The 18,417-nt window shown below is 47.7% G+C and overlaps 1 protein-coding gene across 1 annotated transcript in view; it reads left to right on the top strand.

Annotated features, from left to right (window-relative positions):
* LOC138579452 (vitelline membrane outer layer protein 1 homolog) overlaps positions 1-9,512 on the top strand; it is a 305,899-nt gene extending 296,387 nt beyond the window's left edge. The window contains exon 4 of the mRNA XM_069649781.1: positions 8,913-9,512. Within this exon, the coding sequence (XP_069505882.1) occupies positions 8,913-9,210 (298 nt within the window). The 3' untranslated portion in view covers positions 9,211-9,512. The remainder of the gene's footprint in view (positions 1-8,912) is intronic.
* The last annotated feature ends 8,905 nt before the right edge of the window (positions 9,513-18,417 follow it).

Here is an 18,417-nt window from a genome sequence, read left to right as displayed (position 1 = left end):
GTGCACTATCATTAGGAAGCCACCCGGGAGGATGAGGGGGGTATAAAGGATCCCAGCCCTAAGCGCACTATCATTATTAGGAAGCCACTGGGGGTAGAAGGGAGCCTAGCCCTAAGTTTATTATCATTATCAGGAAGCCACCGGGGTTGGGGGGTAGAAGGGAGCCTAGCCCTAAGTTTACTATCATTATTGGGAAGCCACCAGGGTGGGGGGAGTAGAAGAGAGCCCATCTATATGTTTACTATAATTATTAGGAAGCCACCTGGGGGGGTAGAAGGGAGCCTAGCCCTAAGTTTACTATCATTATTAGGAAACCACCAGGGCGGGTAGAAGGGAGCCCAGCCCTAAGTTTACTATCATTATTAGGAAACCACCGGGGATGAGGGGGTAGAAGGGAACCCTGTCCTAAGTTTACTATCGTTATTAGGAAGGCATGAGTGGGAGGGGTAGAAGGGAGCCCAACCCTAAGTGCACTATCATTAGGAAGCCACCCGGGAGGATGAGGGGGGTATAAAGGATCCCAGCCCTAAGCGCACTATCATTATTAGGAAGCCACTGGGGGTAGAAGGGAGCCTAGCCCTAAGTTTATTATCATTATCAGGAAGCCACCGGGGTTGGGGGGTAGAAGGGAGCCTAGCCCTAAGTTTACTATCATTATTGGGAAGCCACCAGGGTGGGGGGAGTAGAAGAGAGCCCATCTATATGTTTACTATAATTATTAGGAAGCCACCTGGGGGGGTAGAAGGGAGCCTAGCCCTAGGTTTACTATCATTATTAGGAAGCCACCGGGGGGGTAGAAGGGAGCCCATCCCTAAGTGTACTATCATTATTAGGAAGCCACCAGGGATTGGGGGGTAGAAGGGAGCCGAGCCCTAATTGTACTATCATTATTATGAAGCCACCGGGGGGTAGAGGAGTAGAAGGGAGCCCAGCCCTAAATTTACTATCATTATTAGGAAGCCACCAGGGATTGGGGGGGTAGAAGGGAGCCCAGCTCTAAGTGTACTATCATTATTAGGAAGCCACCGGGGGTGGGGTAGAAGGGAGCCCAGCCCTAAGTTTACTATCATTATTAGAAAGCCATGGGTGGGAGTGTCATGGCTCGCTCCCTTCGCTCCCGTTCCCGCCACTTGGGGGCATGTTTTGGGGTTTATTCCCTACTGGACATTTCCTCCGAACCTTATGCTACAGTGTTGTGATGAATTGGGAGCGCTAAAACCTTATTTTCCAAGTTACTTCCCTTCCGGATCCATTCCAGGTTTTTGGCAGCCAGCATGCTACTTTAATCAAATGACTATGCTTCCCAGAATGCCTGGCTCATTGCTTCACCTCCTCCCTTGCAGGACAAGGTTGGGTGGAGGATAGGCAACACCTGTGGCTGCAGGTGCAGCAGGCGGCACACCTGAGGGGTGTGCTCGTTAAGCAGCTTTAAAAGCCTCAGTTTGCTTCAGTCCAGCGCTGGTCATTGTTGCAGTGTTCCTGTTGAGACTGGTCCCTTGTCCCTTGTCCCTAGCTTTCGTGCCTAGTTCCTAGTTCCTGTTTCTTGTTCCTCTGCCCTGGATTTCGGATTCATGTGCTTAATTGATTTCTGCTTTCTGGATTTCCCTTTCTATCTTCCTCTGTCTGCATGCAGCCTTTCTCTGTGCTTTACCCTTTGATGCAGCCCAGTTTGCCTGTGTTCTATGTTTCTTTGATGCTGTCCTTTGCTACTGAAAAACTTGATGCATTAGTCTTTCCCTTTATAGATTTAGCTTCCTGCCTTTTCTCCTTGGATGGGTGAGAAAGGTTTCCTTTTGTGATATCATTTTCCCTGCTCCTGATCCTTACTTTCTATTGGGATCCATTCCATGTTTTCCATTGCACTTCTGCATTTATTTCCCATTTGATTATTAGGTGTGGGGTGCTGTTGTAACTAGTCCCTGTGTGAATGCCTTTTGTTTTCCTCACTATTCTACAATCACAATTCCTACCTGCCCCTTGAATTGGGTCTTATGAATTTAGTTATCCTCCACCCATTGCTGTTATAGCCTTCTGTGTCCCTGTTTGATCAACTGGGTTCGTGGGTTTACTGACATTCAAGTGGTCTTTCCGGTCCTCGTGAGTACTGTTTCTAAGTTCCTTATTCAGTATCATCCAGAGTGTCAGCTCACAGATCCTGTCCTTGCTTGCCCTCTACGTGGGCTTAGCGCTGTCAGTATCTGTAATAGCATAGTGGGTAAGGAGTTTGCCGACTTTCCTTTCAGTCATAAGGAGGTTCTAAGTGCTTAACCCACATCCCTTTTCATATATTGGTGTTATTGTTTCACTCTATTTGCACTCCTGGGTTTTAGTATACACGAGTCTTGGGTATTGTATGCACGTTGTTAGATTCAAAGTTGTTCACTGTGCGATTCCGTGCACATTTCCCTTGCCATATTCATAGCCTTCTTCCTTTCTTAACAGGGAGGGGTAGAAGGGACCCCAGCCCTAATCGATCTGCATTGGGAAGCTGTTTGTGGGGGGAGGTGAGGGAGCGCATGCTTAACCCCTTAAGTGCTACGGGCAACTATGTTTGTCCTGAATTCCCAGTTAAGGGTGATCTACACATTATTAGAACCCTGGAGGGTGCCATGCTGCCTGAGGCCGGCTTCCCCTGCCCCCATCTTTCCCCCACCCTCTGTCACTTTTTATTATAATTTTTTTGTCAACCCTCAACCCCCAAGCCCTTAGCTCAAGCCGTAAACAAGCCTCAAATACACTGGGTACGCGCATTGCGTGCTCATCGCAAGGGACTTCTGAAGTGACTAGGCTGTTGGATTGCCGTGCCGCTTGCCTCTTTCTTCATGCCTGCTACTTTTGCCTGCCATACTGGGACACGCGGCATTGACGAGTCGCTGAGAAGAAGCAGGGCTTCCCGTAACTTGGATCAAGCGCGTTCTGCATTACAACAAGTAATTCAATTGGACTGTGCTCGTGCACATTTGTGTTTGTGTTCACCATTGTTTGCGTTTGTGCTTCTCCTTTATATCAAGGAGGTTGGAGGAATCTTACTTCCTGTTCCCAATTCTTTGTTCTTTCAGCCCACGCTTGATGCGCTGTTGCCATTCCCTTGGCCACCCCCTCTGCCAGGCCCCCAACCCAACCCAAGCTGGAAACACGCCTCAAATACACTGGGTACGCGCATCGTGCTTGACTTCTGAAGTGACTAGGCTGTTGGGCTGTTAGGGTGAGGGGTGAGTGGTGAGTTCCTCTTTAACTTAACTGCACTAGTAGGGGGCCAAAAATCCAGGTGTGGAAGTATGTGATTTTTTTTTGTAAATACTTTTTCTAATCGCGTACTCAGCATCAAGGTTATGGCTTCCAGTTTATGCAGCTGCCGTTTAACTGAATAGCCGGCGTTGAGCACATTGAATGTGGCTGCCATGTTATGATAATGCTGTTTATTCAGATCCTACAGAGATTTTGATGCATACTAATTTAAGCACGGAGCATAAAAATGACAACATGATATAATGTGTACTTCCTGCTGCCACTGTGCTATTGAATGTGGCGGCACAGGCGGATCACCCTCATTTTGGTATAAACCCTAACCTGAATTTAGACGAGCTCTCTGCCCAGAAGGTCTCCGGAGGTCTCCGGAGGTCCCTAACTCACTGACCTCATCTATGATGGGAAGGGGTACTGACAATGATACGTCTGGAGTGGGGTCCAAAGCAATCATTGAATTAAACAAGCGTATCACTGATTCAATGGGTGTATTGACTCCCCTGGTTCATCATAAATTTAATTTTGACCAACCTACCTTTTCACCGGCTCTTGAGACCTCATATCCTTTAGAGTTTCCACCCAAAGAAGTTGATTCCAAAAGCCTAATTAACTTGAATAAGATACAGAGTGAAGGGTGGGATAACTCAAAAGTTCCCTATGGGGATGTTTCAAGGACAAACTCTATAAATAAAAATTTTGAATCTGAATTGCAGCGAGGGACTTTGTGCATTGAATCACTTCAGAACTCCAATCCTGCCCAGTCCTTATTCATTTCTGGTCATAATTAGAATTCTGGACTTACTTGACAAAGGATGATTTTAAGCACTTAGAAATACGGGAGTTAAAAGTGGTGTTCAATGTTATACTCCAAAAACGTAACCGTCTCGAAGGTTTCATTATGGCAAAAGACACTAATCCCCAAGCAAACTGCCCTCATGCTCTGATGAGGCTCCATTGGGGAAAGCGGACCTACTATGCCCACTAGATTTGCAACGTGATCTCTCCTTTGAAAGTTTGCTAAAGGATATCTATCTCATAAAAAATGACATTAGCGAAATTAAGCTCAACCTAACAGCAGGACAGGTATCCCCCATACACTCACCAAAAATGATTATGTCATTATTAGTGGCCCTGGAGAATTCAGAGCACTCCCTTGTTTAGAAGTAAGTGATCCTATGTTAGGGGGTAAAAAAGCTTTAACAGTGCCAGAGGGCAATAGACGTACAGTGGATGATCAATCATGGGCATTCATTGGAACTTCCACGGATCATACCTCATGGGATGCCAATGCCTCCAGGGCTCCCCATGGCCCCACTCCCAATAACAATGCAAATAGATTTTTGCCCAGTCTACCAACATATGCAAATATTATTCAATCCTTAAACTCAACGGTCGAGTGTGGTTTATTATCATCACAAACACTTGCAAAAGAATTGAATTTAAATGGGGAGAAGTGGTGCAAGCTGGATGATGGGGCGGCAACTGACCCACATAGTGGCAATCTACCTAATGTTCCCTCTGATGGGGTGTTGAAATCAGGTGAACATGCCCCTGTACTACATGAGGTGGAATTACCATTGAGGTCTGGTGGACATGCCGAGGGCGCAACTGCCATTTTTGGTCGCTCTGCACCTCCTGCTTATGCTTCAAACCCGATGTATCATGCAGTACAGCCCAAACCTACAAGTAAGGAATCAGACCAAATGACCCATGGGTATAACATCATTGGATTAGAGGGTAACGCTGATGTTTCACGTGGTGAACGGATCAATCGTAGATACTTTATGGATGTAATTGCTCGTATTCCTTCATTACGCATTCTCACGAGTGCAGATTTTGATAGGATTTCCCTTGCACGTGTGAACAATTTCCGAATGTTATGTTATGTGACCAACGTCAATGTATTAAAATATATTTGAGGATTTAGATCTGACCTACTGGAGATGGGCTTTCGCTTATAAACATTTAATTGCGAAGTAGCATCTGATGAGTTTCTGCAAATGCCCTGTCCTGTATTGAAGAAGGAGGAGCCTTCCTCACAAAAGCGAGGAAATTCGGCCTCAATATTATTCCATGGAACTCGTCTGACCATCTGTCGCTCCATAGGTGGTTGGCTTCTTCTCTTAACAAATTCAAATTAGATTTCGTTTTACTGCAAGAAACTATGAGTACACATGGAATAATGCTTGAAGGCTTCAATACATATTGCAGTTGTGCAACTAAGGGTTTAGAAGGCCGCCCTATTAGCAAGCGTATTAAATGTAAATCTGGTATTATGTATTTGTCTTCCAATGTTCTTGCAGTGGAAATAGATGTCTATGAGAAACTAGAAGAGCCTATAATTGTGCTAACATTATATTGGAATCCGCTAAAATTATTGCTGGAGGATATGTTTGACGATCTATATCTATGCCTTGAGAGCATCTTTATCCAAAGACCAATGTGTAAAATCATTATTGGCTGTGATTTTAATTCATTACATGGATGCGGTAGCGTCCATGAATTATGGCTAAGTTGGTATTTCCATAGGAAGAGCATTTTTTGGGTGGCTTATAACTTCGCTCCCTATGGACGAATCCTCACCAAACTTTGCAAAACAAGTATATGGCCCACTCTGAATATTTGGTGTAAATCCGTCCAGTAGTTTTTTTTAAAATGACCAAAATGTAAGGCAAAAAAATTAGCGATATCTCCGTTCGCTTCGCGGACGGACTTCCCAGTTCACTCCGCGGACAGTGCCCTGATTGGCCGGGCGGCTTGCGTGATGTCCGCGAACATGCAACATGTTCGCTGATTGGACGGCGTGGGGCGTGGGGCGTGGGGCGTGGAGCGCGTCAGATTTTTTGTGGCGCCCGCCATCTTGCATTCGCCGACGACCGTGGACAGCGCGGTGAAACTTGGATAAAAAATTGTATTTAGCGGAGCGTGTTGGTGTGTAAGAGTGTTTGGGGAGGGTGGGGGAGTATGAGATAGGTTCAATGTTCTGTTTTTTTTATGTGCTTGACGCTTTTGTTGTGTTTGATTTTTCTGCGGACAACACGGCTGTTCTGAAATGTTCGTAAATAAACAGAATGGATTTGGTGTCAAGTTGAAAGTGTTCTAAGAAGACTCGTGGTGTCCTGGAATGTTCACAGGGGGTGTCCTGAAGACGTTGTCTGTATTGTTCGTTGTCAAGCTGAATTTGTTCTAAGAACACTTGCGGTGTCCTGAAATGTTCGAAAATAAACAAAATGGGGGTGTTCTGAGGACATTCTCTGTATTGTGTGCCTGCTTAGCTGTATCCAATGAGGGAATGGCACAGAGAGTGAAGTGGAAATGGTAGAAGGGCTGTCTAAGAGTTACGCGGTCCGCAGACAGGGCGTGCTACATCCGGGGTTTTCCAGCAAATCCAGCATGGAAAGAAGCCTGTAGGGATCAGCCAATCAGATGTTGAGGTTGTGGATTTGTGTTCAAAGAGACTGTGTGTAGTGAAGATGGCAGAAGTGGAGAAAGTCAGGGTGTTGGTGCTTGGAGATATGTTTGTGCATGGTTTACAACAGTATGCTCAATGCAGGCATGTTGCAAAGAATTTTGATGTTAAAGGAGTGGAGGTGGTGTGGAGCACTGTGCCTGATTGCAATGTACAGGGAATTGTACAATTTTGTGAAGATATGGGCAGGATGAACAGTCCCCATGTGGAAGTTTTGCACTATGGTGCTTTCCATTTGGGCTATGTCAGTGCCCCTACTTTGTTGGCAGATTTGTAACACTTGGTTCAAGCAGTAATGAACATCCTTCCAAATGCCAAAGTAATTTTTTCTGGATTAGTACCTAGGGCAATATGGGACAATAGTTCAGTTTTTTGTCCTCAGCAAAACAATGCTAGCCGTGTAATCAACCGAGGCATGTGTGCCTTCATGCTTAGAGCTGGTATGTTCTTCTGTAATAATGAGAATATTGATTCCAGTAATGCTGTTTATTTTAAAGAAGAAGGCATTTCCTTAACTTTTATGGGAAATGCCGTTCTGTTTTGGAATGTAAGGGTTGCTTTGGAGAAACTTATGTGAAGATTTTAGGAGTAAAGTAAGAAAAATAAAAAAAAAATAGAAAATAACAGGTGTCTGTCAAGCATCTGCAAAAAAACCCCCAAAAAACGGCTCTTTTCAGAGCCAACCTCAAAGGGGAAATGGGGCACACTATTTAAATTTACATTCACCATGCTCAGATTTTCGATATGTCCGCGGACATGGCGGTAGTCCGCGGTCATCGAAATCACTAGCTGGGGGTTCAGTATGTTCTATGCTACATGTATATAAAGTCAGGGATATTTATATTTTTAACTTTGTTAAAGGGACGTTATGGTTAAGTTGCGCTAATAAAAACCTATGAAATTCAATGAAAAAAGTTTGTTAAAAGGGATGTTATGGTTAAGTTGCGCTACTAAAAACCTATCAAATTCAGTAAAAAAACGTTGTTAAAGAGACGTTATGGTTCAAAGTAAAACCGAAAAAAACCCTGAAATTCAGCAGTTATGGTAAAATAAGCAACCATAACTCGCGCCACCGTGCACTGCCAACACTAACACCCAGGACATCAAAGATGACATCACAAATGTCATTGATGACATCACTGATGACATCACATGTGCATTTACTTTTCATGAAAACTCTGTAGGAAGGATTCTTATAATGTTGACCAGACTGTACTGGACTTTTATGGGAAAGATTGATGAACGGGAATCACAACCCTTTAATTTTTGCTCTAGGTCACATTTTAAGGATCATAGAAAAAGATCTTGCATTGTATGAATACTTCTGATGAAAGTAGATAATGATGAACTTTGAATTCTAAAATCTGTTTTTTTTAAAAATTGCTGCGATCTTTTAAAGACATTTTGTAATGTTTTATCGGTATACAGCATATGTGGAGAATTGTATGTAAATGCATTCTGTACTTTTATTCAATATGTTTTGTAAAGGTTTTATTTACCAAATACAAATTTAAAAAAAAGAAAAAAAGGGAGCCCAGCCCTTATCGTTCTGGATTGGGAAGCTGTGTGTGGGGGGAGGTGAGGGAAGCCACGCTTAACCCCTTAAGTCCTACGGGCTACTATGTTTGTCCTGAATTCTCAGTTAAGTGTGATCTACACATTAGGCCATGCTGCCTGAGGCCGGCTTCCCCCGCCCCCATCTTTCCCTCACCCTCTGTCACTTTTTATTATAATTTTATTGTCAACCCCCAGCCCCTCTACTTACCTTATTTCTGCGGCCGCCGCCGCATCCGCTCCTTCCCCTTGGCACCTCAGGCCGCCATGGAAAGGGAAGAGGGGCTCCGCACGGGCCAATAACTTGGGAACGGAACAGTTGATTAATGCCATAGGAAATGGTAGGAGAAGCGCAGAAGGAATCTCAGCCTAAAGTGTTCTATCTTTCGGAAGGCACAGGGGCGCTGAAGGGAGTCCAACCCTAACTGCTCTAAAGTTAGGAAGGCGTGGGGGCGGCACTGAAGGGAGCCTAGACTAAGAGTTGTGTCATTGGGAATGGTGTAGGGGTGCTGACAGTTGTGTTTTTGCTTTGTTGACCTGATTTCATTTACTGCATCATGTAGAAGTACATTGATAATGACCTCTGGCCTGGATTTGTCCTCAATTTTAAGGAATGTTTAACTCTGACTGGCTTTCTTCCTAGGTGGGGAGCCTGGACTCCAGTGTCATGGTGCCCTGGCGGTTTTATGCGGTCATTTATCTTAAGAATGGACCCTTATCATGGCTCTTTTTATGATGACACGGCAGCCAATAACATCAAATCTCTTTGCACCAAAGGACCAACAATTGAAGGCATTGGCCTTGACTGGGGGAGGTACGGGCCAATGAGTGAACTCTGCAAGAAGGGGATCTGTGGCCTTCAGACCAAGATAGACCCTCCCCGATGGTTTACAGACCAGACCGGCCTGAACGACGTCAAAATGTTCTGCTGCGACGACTGATGAAAGGGCGGAATCACCCACCTGCATTCAACATCATTTAAAGGAGATACGTGTTCTTATTCATTTTGGACATCATATGCACTAGGAAATTATCATTCGCTGTTGTGTTGCTGGCTGAGGCCTTTCCTGTGACTTCCCGTGTAGCCGCCATCATGCAATAGGGCAAAGGCCATGGTCTGCTTTGGAATCGGTCTTGCACCAACCTAAATTTACTTACCTTATATTTTTTGTTATTTGTAAAATGTCTGGAACATCCTTCTAATCGACTACAACAGTATAATAAAGAGCAGGGTGGAGTGGAATGAGTTCAAGTCATTACTGAATGGTTAGGGCATTCTCTGGGAGGGAGGCCCTGCCGCTTTCACTTGCACTGATGGGAAAGCACATGCCGGATCCAGTGCTCAGTTCATTTTTAATTTAACAGTTGGTGCCCACTGCGACCTTCACTCTGATCCATTGGCTTTGGGTTTGGCCGCACTGGTGGTGACATGGCCCAGGCCTCTGCCCCCTACCTTTCCACTGTTCCCGCTAATACCTTGAGTACTGTTGGAGATCAGGCGGGAAGTAGTCGCTCTAGGGTTCTTTATCTTCTGACCGCGACCCTCCCAGAGGACTCGATTTCCTTTTCTAGGGATTCCAGAAGGGGTCGAGTTGGCTACTCTTAAGTCTCAATCGTCTTCGTTTGGCGCATTTAGATCTCAAGGAGGAGGTTTAGACGTCTGGGAGGACCTAGCGCTTCGGCTCCTCAAGGGATTTACTCTACTGAATTCTCCCCAGTTAGCGGTTTTGCTGTAATCGGATCTGCAGTTGGACTTGTGGGCTCTCCATGCCCCTCATTTTAAACCCCAGAGAAGGCGGCACAAGGCTGCTTATCTTACTTAGTGCTTTTGCTTTTTGGTCAAATCTTTTCATTAGATTTTTTAAAAGATACAAACAATGAAGCAAAAACAATAAGCATGTAAGTAGAAATCAAATAGAAACTTGCCAACAAGAGTACTTCAATCACCACGTATGGGGAAAGGAAAAGGGGAAAATTGACGACAGACATACAGGTCATTAAAAGCGTCCCAAATATCAGAATCTTTGCCTAGCTTTTTTTTAATCTGAAAAGACACTTTGTCCCTGCTCGAGGGATCTGACAAATCATGTAAACGATTTTAAACAGTAGGTTTGAGATCACTTTTCCAAAATTTCAAAACTTGTTTTTTGTCCACTAAAAGGGCTCTACAAGCACCAAAAATCACACCAACAGGCAGCGTAGTGCCTGCCGGAAACAGACCCAACACACATAACACAGGTGTCCGAGGGAGGGAAAGGCCCAGCACAAGATCTGTATGCTGAAGGACTTCACTCCAATTGAGCAGAACTTTCAGACTCAGCCAAAAAATATGGGTAATGGTGCCCCCCTCCCTCTTGCAGTTCCAACAAGTGTAGCATGGCTAAGCATGCAGTGTTTCCTCTTCCAAGGGGACCAGTAAATACAATAAGAGACCCTCTGCTGGGTGTTACCAGAAGTCTAAATGAATCTCAAACCTGCAGGGCCCGCGCATGTAAGACCCCCACTCACTATCAGAACTCATGCATCCTAAATCTGCGTCCCAAGTGCTCAGATGCAGTTCCAAGCTTTGCTGGCGTGAGAAGTTTATAAAGTAAGGAAGCGGAAAGCGGCCATTCAAGGGCAACAATAATATCTAAGAAAGATCACGTAAAGCCTGATAACGGGGAGCTCCCAAGACCGCAGCTTATATTTCAATCTCAAAAACTCAAACTCAAGCATGGAGAGGCCATCATAAACTTGCCCCAGTCCCCAGATGCCTGCCTTCTGCCGGGAAACACAAGCGAGAGTGTGATTATCGAACCGCAAGGCCAGATTTCTCCACATACTAAGCAGGTATTACACCCCACAGGCTTCACAGGCTGCTTCCATTCTCTCATGACATGCTTAACAAACGACGGGGTCAGAATACCTGGGAGTTTCTTCTCCATCTAAAGTGTGCAGTGTAGTGGGCTAGGACGGCCAGATTCTCTTTCAATGACAAACCAGTTTGCTCTGTCAGCACAGTTCCTCATGAGCCAGTAATGCCAGGTGTGATACGGACTGACATTGGGAAAGCCAAATCTCCCAGGCATACTTGATTGATAGGGATGTCTTTCGGGATCTTTCGATTCCCACCCTCTTCCCAAAGAAACATAGGAAAATCGTTGTTCATATCCCGAAGCAGTTTCCCGAGCAGCGAAAGAGGAAGCATAGTAAAGACATACAGCAACTTGGGAAGCAAGAAAATCTTGATCACTTTAATTTTACCCCAAAGCCTCGTTTGACACACAACACTGAAATCTCTACAACCGTAAATCAAGTGACGAGTCTGGTGATTTGAAGACCCAAATATCTGAACCCACCATCCACCCAAACATCCCACCCAAAACCAAGAAGCCTCCTGTGGCAAGTCGAGATCGGAAAGATCAGTGTTTTGGAAACATTAGCCTTGTAATCAGAAACCTGGCCAAACAACTGCAAAGCTGAAAGCAATTCAAAGAAACATTCAGGGTCCGAAAGCAGAACCAGGAGGTCATCCACATATCAACACACTCTCCCAATGAAATACTCTTAAGACTGGCACACTTCCTGATCAGAATCGCTGGGGGTTCTATAAAAACAAGGGTGGCAAGGGGCACCCCTAACGCGTACCCCTCTTAAAAGGAAAGACACCAGGTCCCTCACTTCGCTCCCAGAAGGCTTGCAGATAATAAATTAAGTCCCTCTCTGCTCTAGAGTGCAGCGCACCATCAAGAGATTGCTCAGCGCCCAGCATAGCAGGCATGTTAGATACAGAAGGAGAGGGGACTAGCCAACAGCGCACCAGGTCCCTCACCTCGCTCCCAGAAGGCTTGCAGAGTATAAAAGAAGTCCCTCTCTGCTCTAGAGTGCAGCGCCCCATCAAGAGAGTGCTCAGCGCCCAGCATAGCAGGCATGTTAGATACAGAAGGAGAGGGGACTAGCCAACAGCGCACCAGGTCCCTCAACTCACTCCCAAAAGGATTGCAGAGTATAAAAGAAGTCCCTCTCTGCTCTAGAGAGTAGCGCACCTTCAAGAGAGTGCTCAGCGCCCAGCATAGCAGGCATGTTAGATACAGAAGGAGAAGAGACTAGCCAACAGCGCACCAGGTCCCTCACCGCGCTCCCAGAAGGCTTGCAGAGAATAAAAGAAGTCCCTCTCTGCTCTACACTGCAGTGCACCATCAAGAGAGCGCTCAGCACCCAGCATAGCAGGTATGTTAGATACAAAAGGAGAAGGGACTAGCCAACAGCGCAACAGGTCCCTCTGCTCACTCCCAAAAGGCTTGCAGAGTATAAAAGTAGTTCCTCTCTACTCTAAAGTGCAGAACACCATCAAGAGAGCGCTCAGCACTAAGCGCCCAGCATAGCAGGCATGCTAGATACAGAAGGAGAAGGGACTAGCCAACAGCGCACCAGGTCCCTCACCGCTCTCCCAGAAGGCTTGCAGAGTATAAAACAAGTCCCTCTCTGCTCTAGAGTGCAGCACACCATCAAGAGAGTGCTCAGCACCCAGCATAGCAGGTATGTTAGATACAGAAGGAGAAGGGACTAGCCAACAGCGCAACAGATCCCTCTGCTCACTCCCAAAAGGCTTGCAGAGTATAAAAGAAGTTCCTCTCTTCTCTAGGGTGCAGAACACCATCAAGAGAGCGCTCACCACTAAGCGCCCAGCATAGCAGGCATGCTAGATACAGACGGAGAAGGGACTAGCCAACAGCGCACCAGGTCCCTCACCGCTCTCCCAGAAGGCTTGCAGAGTATAAAACAAGTCCCTCTCTGCTCTAGAGTGCAGCACACCATCAAGAGAGTGCTCAGCACCCAGCATAGCAGGCATGTTAGATACAGAAGGAGAAGGGTCTAGCCAATAGTGCAGCAGGTCCGTCACCTCGCTCCCAGAAGGCTTGCAGAGTATAAAAGAAGTCCCTCTCTGCTCTAGGATGCCTCTCTGCTCTAGAGTGCAGCGCACCATCAAGAGAGCGTTCAGCGCACAGTATAGCAGGCATGTTACATACAGAAGGAGAAGAGACTAGCCACCAGCGCACCAGGTTCCTCACCTCGCTACCAGAAGGCTTGCAGAGTATAAAAGAAGTCCCTCTCTGCTCTCGAGTGCAGCGCAACATCAAGAGAGCACTCAGCACCCAGCACAGCAGGCATGTTAGATACAGAAGGAGAAGGGACTAGCCTCCAGCGCACCAGTTCCCTCACCTCGCTCCCAGAAGGCTTGCAATTTATAAAAGAAGACCCTCTCTGCTCTAGAGTGCAGCGCACCATCAAGAGAGGGCTCAGCACCGAGCAAAGCAAGCATGTTAGATACAGAAGGAGAAGGGACTAGCCAACAGCGCACCAGATCCTTCAACTCACTCCCAAAAGGATTGCAGAGTATAAAACAAGTCCCTCTCTGCTCTAGAATGCAGCGCACCATCAGGAGAGCGCTCAGGACCCAGCATAGCAGGCATATTAGATACAGAAGGAGAGAGGACTAGCCAACAGTGCACCAGGTCCCTCACCTCGCTCCCAGAAGGCTTGCAGAGTATAAAAGAAGTCCCTCTCTGCTCTAGAGTGCAGTGCACCATCAAGAGAGCGCTCAGCACCCAGCATAGCAGGCATGTTAGATAGAGAAAGAGAGGAGACTAGCCAACAGTGCACCAAGTCCCTCACCTCGCTCCCAGAAGGCTTGCACAGAATAAAACAAGTCCCTCTCTGCTCTACAGTGCAGCGCACCACCAAGAGAGCGCTCAGCACCCAGCAAAGCAGGTATGTTAGATACAGAAGGAGAAGGGACTAGCCAACAGCGCAACAGATCCCTCCGCTCACTCCCAAAAGGCTTGCAGAGTATAAAAGAAGTCCCTCTCTTCTCTAGGGTGCAACGCACCATCAAGAGAGCGCTCAGCACTAAGCGCCCAGCATAGCAGGCATGTTAGATACGGAAGGAGAAGGGACTGGCCAACAGCGCACCAGGTCCCTCACCGCTCTCCCAGAAGGCTTGCAGAGTATAAAACAAGTCCCTCTCTGCTCTAGAGTGCAGCGCACCATCAAGAGAGTGCTCAGCACCCAGCATAGCAGGCATGTTAGATACAGAAGGGACTAGCCAATAGTGCAGCAGGCCCCACACCTCGCTCCCAGAAGGCTTGCAGAGTATAAAAGAAGTCCCTCTCTGCTCTAGAATGCCTCTCTGCTCTAGAGTGCAGTGCACCATCAAGAGAGCGTTCAGTGCCCAGTATAGCAGGCATGTTAGATACAGAAGTAGAAGGGACTAGCCACCAGCGCACCAGGTCATTACCTCGCTCCCAGAAGGCTTGCAGAGTATAAAACAAGTCCCTCTCTGCTCTAGAGTGCAGCGCACCATCAGGAGAGCGTTCAGCACACAGCATAGCAGGCATGTTAGATACAGAAGGAGAGGGGACTAGCCAACAGCGCACCAGGTCCCTCACCTCGCTCCCAGAAGGCTTGCAGAGTATAAAAGAAGTCCCTCTCTGCTCTAGAGTGCAGCGCACCATCAAGAGAGTGCTCAGCGCCCAGCATAGCAGGCATGTTAGATACAGAAGGAGAGGGGACTAGCCAACAGCGCACCAGGTCCCTCACCTCGCTCCCAGAAGGCTTGCATAGAATAAAAGAAGTCCCTCTCTGCTCTAGAGTGCAGCACACCATCAAGAGAGCGCTCAGCGCCCAGCATAGCAGGCATGTTAGATACAGAAGGAGAAGGGAGTAGCCAACAGCGCACCAAATCCCTCAACTCACTCCCAAAAGGATTGCAGAGTATGAAAGAAGTCCCTCTCTGCTCTAGAGTGTAGCGCACCATCAAGAGAGTGCTCAGCGCCCAGCATAGCAGGCATGTTAGATACAGAAGGAGAGGAGACTAGCCAACAGCGCACCAGGTCCCTCACCGCGCTCCCAGAAGGCTTGCAGAGAATAAAAGAAGTCCCTCTCTGCTCTAAAGTGCAGTGCACCATCAAGAGAGCGCTCAGCACCCAGCATAGCAGGCATGTTAGATACAGAAGGAAAAGGGACTAGCCAACAGCGCAACAGGTCCCTCTGCTCACTCCCAAAAGGCTTGCAGAGTATAAAAGTAGTTCCTCTCTTCTCTAGGGTGCAGAACACCATCAAGAGAGCGCTCAGCACTAAGCGCCCAGCATAGCAGGCATGCTAGATACAGAAGGAGAAGGGACTAGCCAACAGCGCACCAGGTCACTCACCGCTCTCCCAGAAGGCTTGCAGAGTATAAAACAAGTCCCTCTCTGCTCTAGAGTGCAGCACACCATCAAGAGAGTGCTCAGCATGCAGAATAGCAGGTATGTTAGATACAGAAGGAGAAGGGACTAGCCAACAGCGCAACAGATCCCTCTGCTCACTCCCAAAAGGCTTGCAGAGTATAAAAGAAGTTCCTCTCTTCTCTAGGGTGCAGAACACCATCAAGAGAGCGCTCAGCACTAAGCGCCCAGCATAGCAGGCATGCTAGATACAGAAGGAGAAGGGACTAGCCAACAGTGCACCAGGTCCCTCACCGCTCTCCCAGAAGGCTTGCAGAGTATAAAACAAGTCCCTCTCTGCTCTAGAGTGCAGCACACCATCAAGAGTGTGCTCAGCACCCAGCATAGCAGGCATGTTAGATACAGAAGGAGAAGGGACTAGCCAATAGTGCAGCAGGTCCGTCACCTCGCTCCCAGAAGGCTTGCAGAGTATAAAAGAAGTCCCTCTCTGCTCTAGAATGCCTTTCTGCTCTAGAATGCAGCGCACCATCAAGAGAGCGTTCAGCGCACAGTATAGCAGGCATGTTATATACAGAAGGAGAAGAGACTAGCCACCAGCGCACCAGGTTCCTCACCTCGCTACCAGAAGGCTTGCAGAGTATAAAAGAAGTCCCTCTCTGCTCTCGAGTGCAGCGCAACATCAAGAGAGCACTCAGCACCCAGCACAGCAGGCATGTTAGATACAGAAGGAGAAGGGACTAGCCTCCAGCGCACCAGGTCCCTCACCTCGCTCCCAGATGGCTTGCAATTTATAAAAGAAGACCCTCTCTGCTCTAGAGTGCAACGCACCATCAAGAGAGGGCTCAGCACTTAGCAAAGCAAGCATGTTAGATACAGAAGGAGAAGGGACTAGCCAACAGCGCACCAGATCCTTCAACTCACTCCCAAATAGATTGCAGAGTATAAAACAAGTCCCTCTCTGCTCTAGAGTGCAGCACACCATCAAGAGAGTGCTCAGCACCCAGCATAGCAGGCATGTTAGATACAGAAGGAGAAGGGACTAGCCAATAGTGCAGCAGGTCCGTCACCTCGCTCCCAGAAGGCTTGCAGAGTATAAAAGAAGTCCCTCTCTGCTCTAGAATGCCTCTCTGCTCTAGAGTGCAGCGCACCATCAAGAGAGCGTTCAGCGCACAGTATAGCAGGCATGTTATATACAGAAGGATAAGAGACTAGCCACCAGCGCACCAGTTTCCTCACCTCGCTACCAGAAGGCTTGCAGAGTATAAAAGAAGTCCCTCTCTGCTCTCGAGTGCAGCGCAACATCAAGAGAGCACTCAGCACCCAGCACAGCAGGCATGTTAGATACAGAAGGAGAAGGGACTAGCCTCCAGGGCACCAGTTCCCTCACCTCGCTCCCAGAAGGCTTGCAATTTATAAAAGAAGACCCTCTCTGCTCTAGAGTGCAGCGCACCATCAAGAGAGGGCTCAGCACCAAGCAAAGCAAGAATGTTAGATACAGAAGGAGAAGGGACTAGCCATCAGCGCACCAGATCCTTCAACTCACTCCCAAAAGGATTGCAGAGTATAAACCAAGTCCCTCTCTGCTCTAGAATGCAGCGCACCATCAGGAGAGCGCTCAGGACCCAGCATAGCAGGCATATTAGATACAGAAGGAGAGAGGACTAGCCAACAGCGCACCAGGTCCCTCACCTCGCTCCCAGAAGGCTTGCAGAATATAAAAGAAGTCCCTCTCTGCTCTAGAGTGCAGTGCACCATCAAGAGAGCGCTCAGCACCCAGCATAGCAGGTATGTTAGATAGAGAAAGAGAGGAGACTAGCCAACAGTGCACCAAGTCCCAAACCTCGCTCCCAGAAGGTTTGCACAGAATAAAACAAGTCCCTCTCTGCTCTACAGTGCAGCGCACCACCAAGAGAGCGCTCAGCACCCAGCAAAGCAGGTATGTTAGATACAGAAGGAGAAGGGACTAGCCAACAGCGCAACAGATCCCTCCGCTCACTCCCAAAAGGCTTGCAGAGTATAAAAGAAGTCCCTCTCTTCTCTAGGGTGCAGCGCACCATCAAGAGAGCGCTCAACACTAAGCGCCCAGCATAGCAGGCATGTTAGATACAGAAGGAGAAGAGACTGGCCAACAGCGCACCAGGTCCCTCACCGCTCTCCCAGAAGGCTTGCAGAGTATAAAACAAGTCCCTCTCTGCTCTAGAGTGCAGCGCACCATCAAGAGAGTGCTCAGCAGCCAGCATAGCAGGCATGTTAGATACAGAAGGGACTAGCCAATAGTGCAGCAGGCCCCACACCTCGCTCCCAGAAGGCTTGCAGAGTATAAAAGAAGTCCCTCTCTGCTCTAGAATGCCTCTCTGCTCTAGAGTGCAGTGCACCATCAAGAGAGTGTTCAGTGCCCAGTATAGCAGGCATGTTAGATACAGAAGTAGAAGGGACTAGCCACCAGAGCACCAGGTCATTACCTCGCTCCCAGAAGGCTTGCAGAGTATAAAACAAGTCCCTCTCTGCTCTAGAGTGCAGCGCACCATCAGGAGAGCGTTCAGCACACAGCATAGCAGGCATGTTAGATACATAAGGAGAGGGGACTAGCCAACAGCGCACCAGGTCCCTCACCTCGCTCCCAGAAGGCTTGCAGAGTATAAAAGAAGTCCCTCTCTGCTCTAGAGTGCAGCGCACCATCAACAGAGTGCTCAGCGCCCAGCATAGCAGGCATGTTAGATACAGAAGGAGAGGGGACTAGCCAACAGCGCACCAGGTCCCTCACCCCGCTCCCAGAAGGCTTGCAGAGAATAAAAGAAGTCCCTCTCTGCTCTAGAGTGCAGCACACCATCAAGAGAGCGCTCAGCGCCCAGCATAGCAGGCATGTTAGATACAGAAGGAGAAGGGAGTAGCCAACAGCGCACCAAATCCCTCAACTCACTCCCAAAAGGATTGCAGAGT

Source organism: Ambystoma mexicanum, chromosome 3p (genome assembly GCF_040938575.1).
Source record: "Ambystoma mexicanum isolate Mex_15411 chromosome 3p, UKY_AmexF1_1, whole genome shotgun sequence".
Taxonomy (NCBI): Eukaryota; Metazoa; Chordata; class Amphibia; order Caudata; family Ambystomatidae; genus Ambystoma; species Ambystoma mexicanum.
This window is presented reverse-complemented; position numbering and strand designations above follow the sequence as displayed.